This window comes from Macaca nemestrina, chromosome 7 (genome assembly GCF_043159975.1).
Source record: "Macaca nemestrina isolate mMacNem1 chromosome 7, mMacNem.hap1, whole genome shotgun sequence".
Classification (NCBI taxonomy): domain Eukaryota; kingdom Metazoa; phylum Chordata; class Mammalia; order Primates; family Cercopithecidae; genus Macaca; species Macaca nemestrina.
Genome location: NC_092131.1, coordinates 29,570,400 through 29,591,493, shown reverse-complemented (window position 1 = coordinate 29,591,493; position 21,094 = coordinate 29,570,400). Strand labels below are relative to the sequence as shown.

General features: G+C 42.9%; 1 protein-coding gene across 15 annotated transcripts in view; it reads left to right on the top strand.

The window, feature by feature from the left end:
* Positions 1-21,094, top strand: part of LOC105495829 (neurexin 3) — a 1,710,602-nt gene that overhangs the window by 118,729 nt on the left and 1,570,779 nt on the right. For 9 of the 15 annotated variants that reach the window (XM_024797312.2, XM_024797307.2, XM_011765648.3 and 6 more), the window contains one exon: positions 13,755-13,784. The exons of the other annotated variants lie outside the window; for them this stretch is intronic. In XM_024797312.2, the coding sequence (XP_024653080.1) occupies positions 13,755-13,784 (30 nt within the window). The remainder of the gene's footprint in view (positions 1-13,754; positions 13,785-21,094) is intronic. 15 annotated transcript variants of the gene reach the window in all.

Sequence of the window (21,094 nt, the reverse complement as noted above, 5' to 3'; positions counted from 1 at the left end):
AAAACAGAAAATCAACTCACCATTGTAGCTGTCTTGGTCTCCCTAATCATCTTGAGGCATGCTCCTGCGCAGCGCTGTAGAACCTCCCCAAACACATCTGCTGTTCTCTCCTGCCGCATATTCTCTCCTATCTGTCCTGCCCTTTGTGCTTCCAGTGGAGAGGTCCCTCAAACTTAGATCCCAGCCATTGTTCTCAAGTGGGGCTTAGGAACCAGTAAAAGGGGGCAAAGGAGACCAATATTTTGTAGAGAACCCACAGTGTGCCAGGCACCTACCACTTCACTGATGAAGAACCTTGAGCTCCAAGACATTGCATCCTTTGCCCAAGGTCGGAAGCAGGTATGGTAAGTTTCAGAATGTAAATGCAGGTCTGGAATTTCTGCTTGGTAGTTCTGCCACTCTTCCCAGGAGCTGTACGCCCTTGGGCAAGTCATGTAACCTCTCTGGGCAAATAGGCTTCTTTTCTTTAACCTGATAGATTAAATCAGATGACCTTTCAGGCTTCTTTGACTCTGAAGCTGTATGCTTAGATCATCTGACTGAGCTACCTTGGGGAATAGCAACCAGGAGAATGCCTTCTCCATTACCAAAGACTGAAACCTTCTAACTCTAGTAGTGCCTATGAGATATTTGTTTTTTCTTTGCTATTCTTTGGGTCAATACTCCTACTTACTTTTCTTCCTTATTACCTTATGAGAAAAAACACTTGAAATTTTTGAGCTCGTATTTTAAGCCAGGCATGGAAATATTAAGTTTTACATGCCTCATTTAATGTTTTTGACATCCCTAGGAGGTAAATTGCTATTTGGCCCATTTCACCCATGAACAAATTGAGGCTCAGGTGCAATGAGTACGTCACTGATATAACCCAGTAAAAAGTGGTGGAACAGAATGCAAACCCTGGTAGGTGTGGCCCAGGAGACATCTCCTAGGGAGTTCCACTAGAGTGTACACTACACAAAGGTACACTGCTGTTTACAACTGTGTCCTCTTAGCCTAGCACAGTGCCAATACATCGCAGGCACAGAAAAACGCTTCCTGAATGAATCAGCAGTGCTTAGGACTCAGCTCTTTGTTTTATCCCACATCCCGCTGAAAGAAAGTCCGCTTTTTATTGGGGTTCACCCTGAGACAGAAGGTAATTGAATGAATCTTTATTCAGTGCCCATCTTGGGCTTGGCTCAGTGGGAGATGGAGGCTGCAGGGAAATCTACCTCCTTTGCGTGTAATTAGATTGGAAGGGGGCCCTCAGCTAGGCTAACAGTGCTCAACTCCCAGCCAATTGCCCGGCTGGGGCCCAGGAAGACCCCCCTGGCTGCTGTAGCTGTTCTCAATGAGTAAATGTGAGTAAGGAGCTGCTTCTCAACCTGCCTGCAGCTTGGGCTCACTCAGGGATGCAGATCACTGGACCTTGGTGCTTTTGTCTAGAGCAGTTAGAAATCCCTCCTTTATTATCTTAGACAGGCAGACCCACTGGGGTATTGGTTTTGGTCATATTTCATTTCCCAGTTCTGGAGGGCAAGGCCAGAATTTTAGCTGGAAAAATCATTCGTGATATACTGCCCCTGACCTTGCCAAATGGGCGGAGGTGTTTATTTGTTGCTCCAGTGTGGAGGGGCAGCAGTGGCATTTAGAAGGAAGGGGCAATGAATGCTAAATGCGCTGTGATATGCAGGAGAGCCTCATTCAAAGATTTGTGCTGCTCAAAATGTCATTGATGAGCCATTGAGAGACTGTTCCAGAGCAGTTCCTTCCCTGTCCAGGAGGGGGAAATGAGGCAACAGACCTCCCGTGTGACTCAGCTAAGCCACACAGCTAGTTTGGGACAGCCTTGGAGACCCTCCCAGTCTGCAGACCTGCCTAGAAAGGTCTGGTAAGGACGAGGCTAAGCTTGTCAGTTTGCTGGGCTAGGCCTCAGGAGGAGTGAGGAGGTAGAAAGCAGCTGAGAGTCGAGGGCAGTGGGTCCTTTTATGGGGTAGCTTAGCTGACTGTGACCATGTAGGGAGGCATCTGAGGATGCAATGGGCAGGTGGTCTGCTAGTGCTGCCAGCTTATTAGAGAAATGGTGTTGGCAAGAGATGGAGGGCAGGGCAGAGAGAGGACCTAGATAGACCAGTCCCCTAAATAATGACAGCAATAACTACATGCTTTTGAGCCCTTCCTGTGTGCTAGGAACTGTGCTAAGTGTATTCCGTATGTGATTACGTGTGACTGTCACAGTGATTCTGAAAGGATATTTTGCAGATGAGAGGCGGGAAATTATACAGATATTTTTCAGATGAGAGGCAGAAGGAAGTGCAAAGTTAACTTGCTCAGAAGTCCCACAGTTAGTGAGAGGTGGAGCTAGAATTTGAATCCAGGCTTTGGATTATTGAGAGCAGTGGTTTGCAAACTCTGGTATGCATCAAAATCACTTGGAGAGCTAATGAATGAGATCCAGGCTTATTAAACTATGATAGTTCTCCCAGGTGGTTCTAATACAACTGAAGTTTGAGAATCACTGTTTTAAAATAAAGTCATCTTGAAGGTGAAGGGACCTAAAAGCTTCGCTCTTCACTGCAATTTTATACACCCACATATATTATGAGTAGTGTGGGAGATTGTGAAGAGGAAGTAGAAAGGAGGATGGGATGGTAATCTTCCCTTGAGTTTCCCATGGCTTTTAGGACATAGGGCTAGTAAAGCCATCATGATGATATACCATAGTCAGCTGTGTATTTTCTGGCCCCCTGATCTGCTACTATGGGAACTTGAAGGGCAGCAGTGTCTTACTCTTTGAGAACAGAGATTTATCCATGCCTGTATCCCCACTACCTGCCATATTGTAGGTGCTCATAAACCTGTGGTTAGAATCAGCATTTCAGGGAAGGAAGAGGCCCAATAGATTGTCAAGGCTCTCTGTGCACCTAATTTTTGCATCTCTTCTGTAAGAGTTAATTCAGACTTGGCTTGGACCCCTTCAGAGATGAGCAACTCATTGCTCCTTTAGCTTTTCCATTCCATTCCAACAGCACTGAATGTTTGAAAGCTCTTTCGTATCCCTCGTTGCTATAGCCTCCACCACCTGTATGGCTTCCAGCCCTTAGAGACACACAGAATAGCTCTAATTACACTCCTAGTGTTTGAAGACAGGGCTTTTGTCTTTAAGGATCTTCTTTTCTAAAGGCTAAAACATCTCCAGTTTTTTTTTTTTTAAGCATTCTCCTACAAGCAGTTTTAATTCTTTCTTCCAGGTCATTGTTCTCTGAAAAATGACACATTTTATTTTCTGCATCCTTTCCAAAGAAGGATGCCCTCACCACATACAGTATTCTGAATATGATTGGGATCAGTTCAGTTCATTGTAGAGTGGTCTCAGGATCCCTTTTTTGTTTGTTTGTTTGTTTTTCTTCTTTTTTGAGATGGAGTCTCGCTCTGTTGCCCAGGCTGGAGTGCAGTGCCACAATCTCAGCTCACTGCAACCTCTGCCTCCCGAGTTCAAGCGATTCTCCTGCCTCAGCCTCCTGAGTAGCTGAGATTACAGGCACACACCAACACACCTGGCTAACTTTTTATTTTTAGTAGAGATGGGGTTTTGCCATGTTGGCCAAGCTGGTCTCAAACTCCTGACCTCAGGTGATCCACCCGCCTCGGCTTCCCAAAGTCCTAGGATTACAGGCGTGAGCCACTGTGCCTGGCCTAGACTCCCTTTTTCTAGACTAGATATCTATTAATGACAGCACCAAACATCTTAGCCTTAATAAAAAAGATTATAGTATTAATTGAACTTAATGCCAATGAAAGTCTTTACTATTGTAATGTCAATGAAAGTCTTTACTATGTTTGTGCCCATTTCTCTCCCCTTCCTGGACTTGTGCAATTGGTTTATTTGACTAAAGCTTGGGATCATTCTTTGACTTTGTTAAATCCAGCACACCGTGATCTATTTGGGTGCAGTGCTTTTATCTAGCACATCAGCTGTCCCTTCTAGCTTCATGTTATTCATCAATGAAGAACTGTTTTAGGGAAGTTCATGACAGCTGGAGAGCAAAGACTTTCTTTCCTTTGGAACGATTCTTTTCTAAAAGTCATTACTGCTGCTCCTTTAGCCCTTAGAGTGATGGGCATAACTACCTTTGTCTCTCTGTCTTCCATGGCATGAATGCATAAGGAAACCTCACCACTCCTTCCCCACTAAGAGATGGAATAGCTTGGGAATAGGCTGGAGACATTCTTTCCCCTACCCTGTAATAATTAGGCCATATAGAAGCTGTTGGTTACTCATGGGCATGATAGGAAGAAACCCTTTCTGTTCAGTTCAGCCACCATGCCATAAGAACAATATTGGTCTAGTGGCAAACAGTGAGTTGGCTGGTATGATTACATACCACAAAAGGCTTGGTGGTGAGGACAGAACATGGTAGTATCAAGGAAAGACAAAACTCAGAGGCTGGAATCTGGGCAACCCCTGTCTTGGAGAATTAGCAGCAGGATCTCTCTCTTCTGAGTCTCTGGAAATCATCATCATCATCAGTCCAACTATTCAATCCATTCTCAGTGCTGTGTAAAGCTTGCAGAAAAGCCAAAATCCTATATGTAAATCCTACATGATTATCCTGAGTGTTAGCTCATAATTGCTGTTAGGTGATTATTTGAAGCTTTGTGTAGATTGGCTGTAGTGGTGGCAGGCTGTTGTTGAAGCCTGCCATTCTGATTATGGGTAGTGTTCTCAGGGGATTTCAACTGTATTAAACCACCATTTTTATGGGCCAAAGCCAGTCACCTATCAGCAGTTTGATACAGTTCAGCCCAATATGTTGCTTGGTCTCTTTGGAGATCATCTGAATTCATAGAGGCAAAGAATCTTAGAGTTGGGAGGACTTTTTGGTAGATTTCTCGTACAACCTCATTCTGACTCTTTTTTATGGCCTTTCTGGCAAATAAAATTTCCCTTATTATTTTACCCTCTGTTCATGGCAAATGTACTTGCTTTTTATGTTTTTCATCATGCATGTACACCTTTAAAAATGCTCGATGGGGGCTGGGTGCGGTGGCTCACGCCTGTAATCCCAGCACTTTGGGAGGCCAAGGTGGGTGGATCATGAGGTCAAGAGACCGAGACCATATTGGCCCACATGTTGAAACCCCGTCTCTACTAAAAATACAACAATTAGCTGGGCATGGTGGTGTGCACCTGTAGTCCCAGGCACTTGGGAGGCTGAGGCAGGAGAATCGCTTGAACCCGGGAGGCAGAGGTTGCGGTGAGCCAAGATCGTGCCACTGCACTACAGCCTCCGCGACATAACGAGACACATGCTTGACGGCAGCTCTCATGTTCTTCCATGAGTTTTTTACGAAGTAGCTCTCTCTTGTTTGGGCTACACATAGTGGTTCCTTGAGCTGTTCTGCATGTCAACATGTTTTGGGTCCCTCACGATCCTAGGTATTCTCCTGTGGAATTAATACCCCACTTGACTAAAGCCTCTTCTAATGTATGGCAACACACTGAACCAAAGCCCTATGTCTGGTACAGACAATGCTGAGAAAAGGCGAGGCTATTGAACATTTTTATTTTGGTGGATTGAGGGTAGAGGATGGCACTTAAATGCCAAAATTTACATTTAGCCCTTAACATTAAATTTCACTTTTGCCTGTTCTCATCCTTTTGGACCCTAATTCTAACAAATCGGTTATTTTCAAGTTGAGGTCATCACAACATCCAGACAGCGTGCCGTGAATGTCTTCAGACACATCGTTGATCCAAATGTGGAGCAGGCCTAGGCTCTGCTGTGAGGAACTAGCAAACCCTGGGCAGAAAAAGTAGATTTAAGTTCACAGTGAAGGTCAGGGAGTTACTCAGGGAAGGGCTGGTCTGAGACAAAATTATGGATTTTGCCTGTAATCTCAGCTACTCAGGAGGGGATGAGGTGGGAGGATCGCTTGAGCCCAGAAGTTTGAGGCTGCAGTGAGCCACGACTGCACCACTGCACTCAAGAGAGACCTTTTTTGAGACCTTGTCTCAAAAAAAAAAAAAAAAAAGAAAAAGAAGGGAGGACTTAGGTAGAAGGTTTCTTCAGACCCTTCTCCTTTCCTGTAAGCATTCTTCTCAATCCCACCCTGTCCCCTGTGCTCTCCTCCCACCCATGGTGGCAGACTTCTTCAGCCTGTATGTCTCTGACTTTCTCTATTCAAAAGCTCCTGTGCATGCCCGTCTTGGATGAGAGACCTTTAGCCTGGCTGCCCTGATGATCTCACACATGACAGTATCCATGACTGGGGAGTCTGAGTGTGTCTCAGGTTTAAATTTGCATTTTAAAGAGAGAAGTGGCTTTATGCCACTAGATAACTTGAGGAAAGAAGAATTTCAGGTTTTAGTAGATTCTGTGGATGAGGATTGAGGAAAGGGATAAGACAGCCATTTAAAAGGGCTTCTCCTTAACTCGTCATTTACATTAGGTATATCTCCTAATGCTATCCCTCCCTGCTCCCCCCACCCCAGGACAGGCCCTGGTGTGTGATGTTCCTCCAACATGACACATGTATACATATGTAACAAACCACACGTTGTGCACATGTACCCTAGAACTTTAAGTATATAAATAAATAAATAAATAAATAAATAAATAAATAAATAAAAGGGTTTCCCAGGGCCCTTTAAGCCCTGCTGGGCCAGGGTCATAAATGAAGCTGATGTCTAGGCACTATTTTCTGCTTCTGGATTCTCTGAGCTATGTCTCCTTTCTTCTCCATTAGCACTGAGCTAGAGGGGTAACTGGTGTCATGGTTACCATCACAGGCTGTAAAGTCCATCTGCTGGTGCAGAGTCCTCACTTCACCCCTCACTAAGGTAGTGTGACTTTAGCTCTTAGCCTTGGTTTTCTCACGTGTAAAATTAATGGTATAGCAATGTCTTTCACATAGAGCTGTATTTAATGAGATAACATAGCCATGTCTTGTCTGTGATAAACAACCAACAGATATTAGCTGTTGTTGTAATTCTCTTTACCAAGTTAACTGAATTTCTTCTCTTTAGTGCTCAGAATGCTAAGATGTGTATTTCAACTGGAAGATGAAATTCTTCCTTTCCCAGGTCATTTTTGGGAGAGTTATCAAGCCACTTCCCTCTTTAAAATGCAAATCTGAACAACATGAGATTTTCTCCCCCTTCTCTCTTTTCCAAATTCCTGGTCACCCTACGGACACTTTTGGCTTCTGTAAATTCAGGGGCCTACCCTCTTCCCCCTTCAACATCTCCTTAGTTCTTCCAGAAACGTCAGGTGGATGTTTCTATGACCTTCTGATTTTATGTAATTACTCTTTTAAAAAGTCCTTGTGGCTTCGTAAGAATTCATCGTTGGCACTTGGCACTTGCAGCAATTAGTGACATTTAATTTCTCTACTTCACTATGAAAAAAAGAGATGATATGTGTGGATTTTTCACTGAGATAAAAGTTACTCTGAAAGCGAGTGAAATAAAAGTCTTGGCAGAGATAACTTTTTTTTCTTCTTTTCTGAATCTTTTTCTTTTCTTTTCTCCCCCTGAGTGACTTCCTTCCTTCCCTGAAATACTTTTGCCAATTACAAGGCCGGGGTGAAGGAAAGAAGGATGGATTTGAAAACCATCTGAGGTGGGTGGGATATTATAGATTTAAGGGGGAGACAATATTAGCTTAAATGATGGAGGCCTTCAACTTCTGGCCTGGTTCCTGAACATTACATCTTCCTCTTGCCTGTTTCAGTAAATGGTTTCTATTCTCTGTATTAGTCATTCTCATGACAGGCTTCATGATGGCCACAGCCGCTTACAAATGACTTTGCTTTCATAGCCATTTCCATTTTCCCGAGCTGAAAAAGCAGCTATAGCTATCTCCATGGGGATTTTCCCAAAGGGTGTAACATAGTTTAGAGGGCCTTACGTGTGCTTTGCATATAATTTACATATGATTTGCAGTCTATTCTAAGGCAGTTTCAACTTTGTATGTCTTATCTCCTGGTGATCTTTTTCTTCTCTTATTCCTCTATGTACCCTGAGAACCTGTGCGCCACAGATAGGCAGGCACAAGAAGGGTGGACTATATTAATAGGACTAGAAAGAGGGAGGCGGAAGGGTCAAAAGTATCAGACATCCTGTTAGGATCCAGCTGGAGTAGTACTTTTTCAAGGTGTGACATCAAACAGGAGACATTTCCGTTGCTTTCTTATATTTCTGTAATTTTTTTTTGAAAGGAATTATAGTTCCACAAGAATTTGACATTGGCAATTCTTAATTTCCTGCCTATCAAAGGGTTATCACAGCCCATCTCCTGTTCATCCTTAGGTGAACTTTAATGGTGCTGGATTTTGAGTCACAGTTGAAGATCTGTTCAAGGCCAGAGCCGGTAGTGAGACTCTTTTGGAAAGATGTGGTCCTCTCGGCTTCCATGAGCCCCCATTTTAGCCTGTGCCTTTTCTTTTGGCAGCCCTGGAATATCAAGCCCGGAATAAATGCCAAACTCCAAACCCAGCCAGGGTGCTGGTCCTAGGGCTGGCAGTGTGGCCTGGGAGATTGCTGCCCATGGGCATGCATTTTGACCCCCTGTTTCTGAGATCGACTAGAAGGTCCATCTTCATTTTTACCTCTTCCTCATGAACAACATACAGAATGCATACCTCGCATAGACTCTATTTCCTTTCTTGCTAATTATACCCTCCTCAGTTAAGATTTTTTGAGCATTATTTTCTATAATTTATGTTGGAAAACCATATAGTTCCTTTTTCTTTTTTGAATGTAAAATTATTTCAACATTTATATCTTAATGTTGAATATACTTGGGAAAAAAGAACCTCCAGGATATCTTAATATCTCCCCACTCCTCCCAGGTTAAGACTCAGGGCTCCAACCCCCTTTCCTTTGGGGTGTCATTCACTGACACAGGTGCTGACCCTCTCGTCCATGAAGGAGTTGTGAGAAGCCCTTATATTAATATTTGTCCTGACTCTCTCAGACTGTAGTCTTACATTGTTAAGGGCACACTGGATCTTTTGCTTGACTGATTCCTCCTTTCAGCTCTTTATATGTCAAGTAGAACTCATTATCCACACCACTTTGAATCCATCCCCCTACTCCATCCCACCTTCTTATTTCTGTTACTGTTTCCCCCAGTCTCCCATCCACCCCTCCTAAAGCATCTCATCCATCACCAAAGCCTGTTCAGTCCTCTTTTTCTTTTTCTTTCCCACGGCCATGATACTAATTTAGGCCCTTCCCCTGTAACTGATCTCTGTGCCTCCGTCTCTTTCCCTCTAATCCATCTCATCCACAGTATTGCAAAAATAATCTTCTTCGATATCTTCCTTGGGTTTTTCTTTTGCCCACGAACCCTCGATGTCTCCCATCAGGGACAAGATCAAGTCTACTTTGCTTAGCCTTGAAACCTAAGACCTCCATACTCTGATTCTTAGGATCGTCTTTCACTTTTTCCTTATATGAACTATGCACATGTATTCATTCCTTTATTTGTATGGCATCCTATTACATCCCAACTATGTGCCTGGCAGTGTCCTGGTTGCTTCTGAAAAACTGAACAGAAAAGTGCTTACCAATGCACGTTGTGATCATGGGATCTCATGCTGCTACCTGGAGTGTCCTCCATCTAAACCCTAAACCATTTTCCAAGACCGTTAAACATTCCTCTGTCCTCCAGAAACCTTTTCTGAGTACCTGGGACCCTCTTTATAGTCCCTACTGGTCTTGTTGTCTGAATTAATCATTTGACACTTAGCAATTATCCATTCACTCCTCATTCAGTCATCAAACACACACTGAACACCTATTGTCTGTCAGGTACTATAATAAGTGTTGCCTTACATGTCAGTGTATTTTCATAGCATAATAAAAATAACATCAACAACAACTGTTATAAAGCTCTTGTCAGGCTGGGCATGGTGGCTCATGCCTGTAATCCCAGCACTTTGGGAGGCTGCGGCAGGCAGATCACCTGAGGTCAGGAGTTCGAGACCAGCCTGGCCAACATGTGGAAACCCCATCTCTACTAAAAATACAAAATTTAGCCAGGCATGGTGACACACACCTGTAATCCTAGCTACTCAGAAGGTTGAGGCAGGAGAATCACTTGAATCTGGGAGGCAGAGGTTGCAGTGAGCTGAGATTGCACCATTGCACTTTAGCCTGGGCAACAGAGTGAGACTGTCTCAAAAAAAAAAAAAAAAAAAAAAAGAAAGAAAAGAAAAAGCTCCTATGTGTAGGTACAAATTTATATATATTAATCCTTAAAATAACTTTAGAGGTAGGCATTATCATTAGTCAAAATTTATGATAGGAAAATCAAGGCAAAGAAATGTTTAACAACTTTCCTAGTGTCACAAGTTAGAAAATAGCACAGATGGAAATCAAATCTGGCTCTGAAGTCCTTGATCCCCCATGCATCACTGTCAGGTATCAGTATATATGTCAAATGTGTGTGTGTGTAAATATAAGCACATGCATACCTTCCCAGCTAGACTGAACTCTAGAGGTCAGGGATGATATTCCACACTTACTTGTATCCCCACTAGTCTATGCATGTGGTAGATACATGAATTGTTTGGATAATTGGTTGTTGGTACTTCCATTCACTGTTGAGGGGCTTGAGATTTTTAGCAGCAAGTAGGAGTGTTTGAGGTAGAAGGCGGAGAAGCAGAATTTCAAAATAGACCTGGGCATGATGGAATTCTTGGTTTCTAGTTTTTAACTCTGCAAGCTCTGAGGACAGGTTTGTGCAAGAAAATGTACTAATTTTGTAAAAGCCCTTGAAAGTGGAAGAAAATTCTTTTCTCAAAAAGCAAAATGAAACAAATCATATTATGGTTACGTGGTTTCTCCCCCCAATCCTGTTTCCTGTCACACTGATTCATATCCATTTTGCTTTATTGGCTATAAAAACAAAGTTTTGGCATCAGGATCGCATATCTCGTTTTCTGGCCTAGTATTTCTATTTAAGGGTTTTATAAGTCGAATATGAACATTTTATTTGAGTGGCAATACTGCAACTACATATGTAGTTTAATAAAACCTGATAAGTATATATTTGAATTTTTAAAACACAGGTGGTGAGTTATTTGCATTTTAAAAGGATTCTTCCCTTTATGAAAGGGTCCACTGCAGGTTTCTATTAAATATCCAATTCCCCTTAGTGCATTTATTATACGATTTAATTTACCAAAACGTGATTTATAGGCCACTCTAAAGGGGTGGCTCTCAAGTTCCAGTAAGCATGGGAATCACTTGGGCAACTTGTTTAAAATTCAGATCTGGCCCCCATTCCTTCCCAAAATTCTGATCCATTAGGTCTTGGGTGAAGCCCAGGATCTTTGTTTTTAAATAATCATCTCCAGGTGGCCAATATAGATCGTCAGTGAAATACACTTTTTGGGAAGCACAAGATAAGGTGCAACTGTAGGGGTTTTTATGAGGCTTGAATCCCCTCTTACTACGAAATGTCCTGTTCACTCTTTATTTGGTAAATTTAAAAAATATTAACATGGGTCAAATAAAGACTCTTCCATCTCTTTCCTACTCACTTCTTCCTGCAGCTGCCAAACATCTTTAATCTCAGGAGTGAAATGTTTGCCCTTTTTAACGCTGTATTTGACTCTTAGGTAGCTCTTCAGATCTTCCTTATCCTTGTTTTTTTTTTTTTTTTTTTCTCTCTCTTTTTTTTTTTTTTTTTGAGACAAGGTCTTGCTCTGTCACCCAGACTGGAGTGCAGTGGTGCGATCACAGCTCAATGTAGCCTCAAACTTCTTGGCTCAAGCGATCCTCCCACCTCAGTGCCCACCAAGTGGCTGGGACTACAGGCATACACCACCACCCCAGCTAAGTTTTTAATTTTTATTTTGCAGAGATGGGGTTTCACTATGTTGCCCAGGCTAGTTTTGAACTCCTGGACTCAAGCTATTCTCTTGCCTTGGTCTCCCAAAGTGCTAGGATTACAGGTGTGAGCCACTCTTGTGAGGGTCACCTACTGAATTCATACACCTGTTCTGTCCCTATTTCCCTTGCCACATACTCCAACAGACATTTTAAGAACAGTTATTTCTATGGAAGTTTCTCTTAATCAAGTCTAGGGCCTTTTCTCCTGTCTTCTTACTATACCCTTCCCCCACAAAGACACAAAATGAATTTTTTGAACAAAACAAATCATGAGAATGACTTGTTTTGTCATGATTTCATTCTTCCATGAATATTTATTCTGGTTCTAGAGCAACAAATACTAAAATTGTCTATTTAAAATATTATTATAGTTTAATGAAATTTGTTTAAAAAATAGACCCCATGACATTCGTGGCATGTGTATGTGTGTATTTAATATATCATTGATCTTTTAAAAGTCGGTTGCTTGACCTATATTTTGTCTCTGATTACTTTTCTAAATCTCTAGTAATCTCCAAAAACATTTAGAGATTTCCATACTTTAGAGGTTTTTTTTTTTTTCCTTTATTAATCCCCTATATCCCTGAATTTTGCTCAGAGTAAAGGTTCTCTGGAGTGATTTGGATATTGTCAAATATCTCCAGTAATAACCAATACAAGAGCAGATAACTGGTACAGTTGGTTCCTGGTTGAAAATCTTTTCTTTTTAATAGATTTATCAAGGCTTGTGCTTTCCTGAACCAAGGAGCTCTTAATATACCTGTTTACCTTCCATAATAATATAACCAGAGGTTCTCTTATCTATTTACTTGGAATTTACATAGCTTTTATAACCATTCAGTGTTGGGCTAGTCCTCCCTGATCAAGTGTGGAGGCCTTTCCAGGAAAGATGGTAGGGGAGAAGTGGAAGAAGTGGTGTCTGGCCGGGCGCGGTGGCTCAAGCCTGTAATCCCAGCACTTTGGGAGGCCGAGGCGGGCGGATCACAAGGTCAGGAGATCGAGACCACAGTGAAACCCCGTCTCTACTAAAAATACAAAAAATTAGCCGGGCGCGGTGGCGGGCGCCTGTAGTCCCAGCTACTCAGGAGGCTGAGGCAGGAGAATGGCGGGAACCCGGGAGGCGGAGCTTGCAGTGAGCCGAGATCGCGCCACTGCACTCCAGCCTGGGCAACAGCGTGAGACTCCGTCTCAAAAAAAAAAAAAAAAAAAAGAAGTGGTGTCGTTGTCCCTGGGCTAACATGACAGTGATAAAAACAGTTCCAGGCTGTCTGAGCAACTCTTGCAAGCAGGAACTTATTTGGTACATTCCATAGGATTCAATTTTTGTAGAAAAGACTATCTAGAGGAAAAAAAAATTGGATGGTAGTCTCTGGAAGGTGGGATTGCAACTGATATTTTTATTTTTATTCTGATGATTTTTCCCAAGTTTCTACAGTGACCGTGTATTACTATTATAAGTAATTTAAAAGAAAGAAACCAACTTTACCTGGCGTCTTAAGTCTGCTTCCCAAGGGACTTAATCTTTAACAGATCTATCACAAATCCTACTTTTTGCACAGAACAGTGGTAAAAGGAAAGTTCTGGAGATTAGGCCCAGAGCAGTTCCGCAAACACAAGACTGTAAGCTAGAAAGCCAGGCTTTCTGCCCAGCAGCAGGAAGGCTGGGGTGTCCATGCTTGTTGCATGTCCCAGGATATGTGCATGTGGAGTCTGTGACGTGTGAGCAAGCGCGTGGCCCTTGCCACTCCTTTTTCTACTCAAGAATTAAGATTGTATTGCTTTTGAGATTTTAACTTTGTCTTCTTTCTTTTTTTCCTTACCCTTCCCCGCTCCTCTTCCCTTTCTCCCTTTTTCTCTTCCTCAGGCCTCTCCCACCTCATGATGAGTGAACAAGGTAGGTGCTTTGTGCTTGTGGTCCTGCAGCTGCCTGAACCGCTTGCCTCCCTGCCTCTGGCTGGTCACAGAGCCTCATCGTCACTGGCAGGCCATTCGCTGCGCTGCCTGTCCTTCCCGCATTGGGCCAGGCTGGCTGCAGGACCCTCCTCAGTGGGGGTGGGGGCACCTTCCTTGATGCATCGTGGTTTCCCATCCCCATTGTCCGCTTGGCTTCTCCATTCTCCACCGCCATTTGTCATTTTGGGCGCTGGCCCTGCTGGGCTGCATCCAAGAGGGAAGCATGAAACCAGGCATGACGGTGTCGATAATGGGGGTGAATGAAGCTAATTTCAGAGCAACCAAGCGGTTAACTTCCTCCTGCTCCTCCCTAGGCCCCATGCCGGGGCTCCAGGATGGGGGAGAGGAGCTGGGCTCCTCCCTGAATTTCCCTCTGAGGAACGGTTTGCTTTTTGTCTTCCCCTCCATTCCACTGCCCATAATGATCTGCTCTCCATGGTCAAAGGAAGCCGTTGGGGGTTTGACTGTTTTCAGTTTTATATAAAAGCAAAAACCACCTAAAGAACATGTTAATGTCCTCATGGCGGAATTCTAACTCATTATACACCCTGAAGAAAACTGCATATAAAGATCTGTAAATTCAGCATCTGCAACCTAAAATATTCAAATATGCAAGGAATGAACTGTGCAGGAAATTCAGCTCAGCTAAGCACAGGGTGGGCTGTGAATGAAGCCTTTTTCTCCTAAATAAAAATTTTCCACATTATCAGCCTAAATCAGGAGTTGAGAGCTGAGCCTACTTAAAATTGTCTTTTCCTTCACAGTTCAATTGCTGCTATTGTGTATCTTCTGAGCCTTGGGATGATTGCAAGATTGGTCTACCTGCCTTGCCCTATAACCAAAAACTCTAATTTTTCTTGACTATGTCTTGTTGAAATATACATGGGACTCAGTACCTCTTTCAGAGGACCAAAGAAAATGGGAAAGAGGGATAATTCCATATTTTCCTATTTTTCTTGATCTCATGAGGAGGGTGGGACTTCCTCTCCCCTGCTCCCTGACATTGAGTCCATCAGACATTTTTGACATAAAGGGCAGTATCATCAAATCAAGAAACTGCTCAAGGCTGGAAGAAGTTTGTTTATGGTATGCAGTTAGCTGTGGAAGTGGGCAGTCAAGGGCATCCTGAATTGACAAAGCAAGGTAAGGAGGAAGCCTGCTTTTCCAATGTAAATGCATCCTCCAGACCTAAGCCAAGATCAGTGGTGTAGACTTCAGCAATTTCAATAAAGAGATGATTTGGTAGAGAGCATATGTCAAAAAATAGAACTGGGAGAGGAGATCAGGTGAGTTCTCTAGTATTAGAAGGCGCTCCAGAAGAGGCTGAGATCAAGTTTCTGTTCTTGCAGTTTAGCCAGGGAGGGAAGGGCCAACAGCAAGTGATTATGAGGTGGACATGAGTAGGGGATGTGCCTGATGTTGAGCAGTGTCCAGGTAGCTTGAGAGGGTTAAGCACATCTCTTTGAGGAACCGAGCTCTATGAATTGCTGGAATTTGATGACTCAACTTTGGTGACAAGTTACACCAGCAAAAGCAGACTCTTAGAGTCCCAACCTCCCCCTACATTATTTTTTCCCCTCCTATATTCTTTAGCCTTATGCTCCCAGGTGCCCCTCAGGAGTCCTCCAAGCTTTATAGTAGCCTGGAGAACTAAGTGAATCACATCATAGGACAGAGTGTGGCAGGTGGGATAAGCTGATGGGGACTTCCTTGATCTTGATTTAGCTTATTGCAGACACACTGATGCAGCATGGATATCTTGGAAGGTTAAATCCCAACACTGGTATAAAAAACATTTGGACAGCCTATATTATATTCCTTATGCACAACACAGAGCTTCAAATACAACCATGCTCTGGGGGAATAAGTCTGGTACCTTCTAGAAAGAGAGAAAGAAATAATGACAGACATGGATGTTGTGAATTCCTCTTTCAAGAGGTTTTCAAGAAAGGATGCAGAATTCTTCTGGGTGACTGGTGCTACTAATATTTTAAGTTGCAACTTGAAGTTTAATCTGTTTTTAAGGCGGTCCTTTGACTGCATTCCTCTTCCTTTCATTCTTTTTCATTTCCTATCCCCTTATCTGTTCTCACCCATTTGATGATTACCTAAAAAACTGATACTCTTCTTCTCACCAGTACTCCTTTCCTTTTCCTTATTCCTTCAACATGAAAAAAGTAGGTTTCTGTCTGGTTTCCACTGAATCTTATTAATTTGTTTTTGATGCCCATAAATATGTGTGGAAATATTTACGTATGTTGTGTGTACACCACCTATACATGTATGTTATACTCTTGGTCCTCATAACTCATATTAATGTTAGGAAAATACAGGAGAACCTATCTTCTCTGAGATGTTCCCTAATAATTTTTATATTAAGTGCATGCAATTTCACGTACAGTGCAATTTCAGGCTGTGCAGTGCTGTTTGCATGCAGACTTTGTCATGTTTCTGAGGATGGGACTGAGAAGAAATGAGTGGGATGGAGCTTGAACATGAAGCTGAGGGAGCAGCCTTGCTGGTCACAGCGTTTACTGCTTGTTTAAACTTCCACGTTGTATGTTTGTTTTGCGCTGCCTCCTCAGGATGTTGCAATGCTACTGCCTTTACTGTTGCGAGTTTTTGTTTTGTGTGTTTTACGTCTCTTTGTGTGTCTGCAGTGTGCTGATGTTTGACTCTCCTTGCTCTCTCTCTGTCTCTCTCTCTCTCTCTCGCCGCCTCCATGGTGGGACACATGCTTCCTCTACTTACTTGGACCTTCATTTCTGTAGGTAGAAGTAAAGGTAGAGCTCACTTTACTTTTATCATTATAACTATCAATCTGCGTCTTGAAATATTCATGCATCCAAGAGGATTGTCGATTCTGAATGCAGTCCAGATTATAAATTAGGATTGTTGATTCTGAATACAGTCCAGATGATAAATTAATGATTTTAACAACAACAGAAAAATAAGAATAAAAATAAAAAGCCAGTGCTATCATTTCCCTTCAGTGCACTTCACGTTCAGTGTTTGGGGATGATTCTGTATTGGCCTGCCTCCCTCTAAACTGAGGGTGGGCCTTCTGCATGATCTTGTACTCTTTCTAGCAGGAATGGGGGACTCTGAAAGTGGTTACACAGTGTGGGGAAGATACATGTTACTTCCATGCAGGGTGTTCTAAGATCCCCTCCTAGTAAATATATTGAGGGAACAGGGGAAGTATGAAATTATGCATCATTATTGCTATTACTTGAAATAACTGAATTTGGGGATAACATTGGTGGGGGAAGGATGGTAGACGAGAAAGAGAGAGTATTGGTGAATTGCCTGAAATTTTATTTAATGTGGAATTGCGAGGGGGGATATTTATTTATTTATCTTTTTTTCCTGTGTTGTATTTCATGTATATGTGGGATTTGGAATTTTCTGATGGGGTAATGGGTTCAGAAGGGTGGGACTGGGAGGGTGTAAAAGAACACAGGAATGAAAATGTGTTATACAGTCAGGAGTAAGAGGAGAAAGAGGTAATGTAGGATTTTTACTTACAAAGCCAGCCTTTTGCCAGGTGGGCAGAGAAAAGTAGAGAGGCTGAGTGCGCGAGCTTGTGCCAGCACTCTGACATGCCTTTCATCGCATCACACCTTTGGGTAACGCATCCATTTCTAATCAAAGCTCTCAGAGACCCAAGCCTAGAGAACCTGGCTCACTAGCTCAAATTGGATTAGTTGTTCAGGAGTGAAGGGAGAGGTTAACTGATAAATTATAAATATGTGTCTGCATCTAGTCTTCCCTGCTCCCTCCTTCACTCTGCAGCCCCTATCTGAATGAGTATGTGTGCTGTCTCTTCCTTCAAAGACTGGCAAGTAACAGAAGTAGGAAATGTGTTTTATGCCATGAGGATGTTGAAGAAAGAAGGGGCCGACAAGTTATTGAAAGCATGGATTCAATGACGCGTCTGTGAGCTGGCTATCTCTTATTTGAGTTTTATGCTTTTCTGGGTCTTTGAAAAGTTATGTATGGTTGCCTTGGAAGCAGTTCAGTCCTTTCCACTTTGGGGTTGGTTGATTGCCTGTTCCTTTTATGCAAATCCCAGGTGGTTTCATTCTCAGAAATCTGTCATGGGGAACCCTTACCCCATTGCTAAGTTGGTATCTTTTGAAAGGAGGTAGGTGGAAAAGCGGGGAGAGGAAGAGGAATAAATGATTACAGGGCTACATCTGGCTGTATCTCCACCTCACCACTGACGCTACTCAGTGGAAGGCACTGGTGACCTCAGAGGCACAGCCACCAATCTGCCTAGGACTCAACTTTTCTGATGCATGTGGCACTGTTGCCTCTTCTCTCAATGGCAATGCATTAGAGTCAGTCTCTGTCTCCTTGTCTTTCCCTAATCCCTTACAACATCCCATAAAATAGATGTTTTAAGTGTTTTTTAGATTTTGCACGTGAGTATCTTCTTTCTCTGAGTCACTGCTACTACCACTACTAGAAGCTGTTAACACTTACGGAGTACTCGTCATGCACCAGCCATTGTGCTATATGGTTAATGGACTTGTCACACTTAATGCTCATAACTCGTCTGTGAGGTAGGTGGTGGCATTATTCTTGTTTTATGGATAAGAATAAGGCTCAGAGTCAGATAACATAAGTTGATGACTACTAAGTGAGAATCGAGCCCAGAATCTGTGCCCCTAACCCCTACTCTACACTGCCTCTCCCGGATACAAAGGTGCCCTCCATGTTTAAGCCTTCTAGCTACCTCTCTGCACTGACCTGTCATAAGTTCCAGCCTACCACCTTGCATTCTCTGTAACATACGTCTATGTAAATGCCCCACTAAGGGAGGCACTTCAGTAGGCTCAAAGTCAACCTTCATATCATCTGCCCACAAACCAGCTTCCCTTTATGATGTCTCCCCGTTTGTTAATGCAGTTCCCACTTGCCTTATCACCGGGTGTGAAACCCAGGAATTACTTTCTATCATTCTCCTTCCTGAACCTTCCTACTCCCAGGCAATTGGTAGAGAGAGAGCTTGTTGAGACTCTCCTCCGGAAAGTCTCTTGCATCTCTACTGTCAGCTCCCTGGATCAGTTTCCAGTTAGCACTTACTCAATTATTGCCCTCTCCTAATTAGTCTTTCTGCCTCTATTCTCTTCCAGTCTATTCAGTGGTTGAGAATTGCTTAAACTCTGCCACCCACCAAATGGAGTGCAGGATTAGTTATCCCACTTTCAAAGCCTTCCCTTATATGGTCCTGTTTACCTTTATCCTGCTCCTCCGTTAAGTTTAGCTACAAAATTGCTGCTCCAGCCAAGTGGAATACCAAATAACCTCTCTAGAATTTCCTCATCTCTTACCTTTGCTTATTCTGTTTCTCTACCTTCTAACAGCCCCTCATCCCCTTTTTTCTGCCTGTTGAAAAATACATATATTTCATTTCTTATGTGACATTTTCCTTGAATGCTCCATTCAGAGTTGGGCTCGTCCTCCATGTACCTCTCTAACAATTTATATGGAAGTTAATTGGGAATTGGACTGCTCCCCTCTACTAGATTGCACATATGTTGAAGACAAACGTATTCATTTGTTAACATCCAGATGTGTCTGGCATAGTGTGTTCCATGCAGAAAGGACTCAGAATCTCTAATCCTCTTATTCTGCTGTCGTTTATCTTCCTGAAAGTGAAAATAAAGCAAAATTAAAATTAAATCGGGTCATGTAGCTCATCTGTTCCAAAATTTTAGGTAGATTCTTGTTGTATAATTGTCAAGGTGCCTTCCCTGCTTTATTTTCAGTGGGCATACCCCCTCTGCCCACCATCACCCCTGCCAGCTCCTCCGTCTCCCAAAGTCCCCAGGTCACTCTGCTTGCATCCACACTGTGTTCTCCCGCCTTCGGACTTTTGCTCAAAATCTACTACTCTCTTTCTTGAATGTCCTTGAACATGCTTCTCCCTCTTATCCTTGAAGATCCAAGGCTCCTAGGTCTGCCAGACTTTGTGCTGTGTTATAAGGTAACTATGCCAAACTGCCTTGAGTCACATTTACTCATGTGTTTCAATCCACTCCCCACAACCTGTCCCACAAAAGACCAAGACCTGTGTCTTTGCTGTCTCTGTCACTCATTCTACACAAACTCAGTACTAGGGCCAGAGTTGTACTTAATGAATGCTTACAAAATTAAGTAATGGTTTAACCGAACTAAACAACTGATTTTAGATATGGGGGAGGGGAGATGGACAGGATTAGATTTTCAATGCTGATATTAGTAATGAAATCACTCTACTTACTAACATATGTTCCTTATCACAACCCTCATGACCCCAAATCACTGAGCAAAGGAGCCCCAGTGGGTCATGAAGTGAGACCACGTGTTCTGGCTCCAGTTCCCTCCTCACTAAGGCCTTCTCTGGCCCTGTGTGTGCAAGTGTCAGAGGGAAAATTTTATAGATTACACCAGAATAAACATGGGAGAGGTCTTGAATTTATTCTTAGACATTTGTCAGAGAAAAGAAGGAATATACCTCAGATGTTGTCATTCTTTTAAAGCTGATTGATGAAGTAGTAAATCCATAATGGAAAGAATTGTCAAGTTAAATCTACAGAACTGAGCAGGGTGGGTAGGCTATAACAAAAACCACTCTGTTCAGGAGGCTGTTAGGCAGGACATGGCCAAAAACAAGCGCGAACTTACCTAGAAGTGGCTCGCACAGAGGACTTCAGCAACTAGCCTTGGTCAGCTGTTCTGAAAGCCCCCATTTAAGTGTTGAGAGTATATTTTGGCCTTCTTCCCCTTCTTCTAGTCCATTTAGGGATTACCCATTCTGGATGAGGTTACCAAATACCTTCCCTTGAAACTGAACTCAGGGCAGGGGTCACAGACCCAAAAGCCAGCAGGGTCCTGACCAGTATTATGAAGTAGACCTGGGGATAAATAGTGTCCTAGTGTAAGAGAAGCAATAGGTCATGGTGGGAATCATGACAAACTGGAGAGCGCAAGTGCCATCAAAGGCAGCAGCCTCCACTCTGCTCCAGCTAATCGCTGCCACGCAAGGATGCAGGCACAGTCACCAGATGCTCAAGAAAAGCCAGAAGTGGACGTGATAAAAATGTCATCTCAAGGTATCTTCTCCTCTATACGTACGTATGAACACACACACAGGTGTGTACCTGCGTGCCAGATGATTTGGTGCATGAGCTGTAAGTTTTTTACCTTTGGTTTGAGAATAAGGGAGGAGAAAAAGATGCCTTCAAAATTTCTTACTGGATG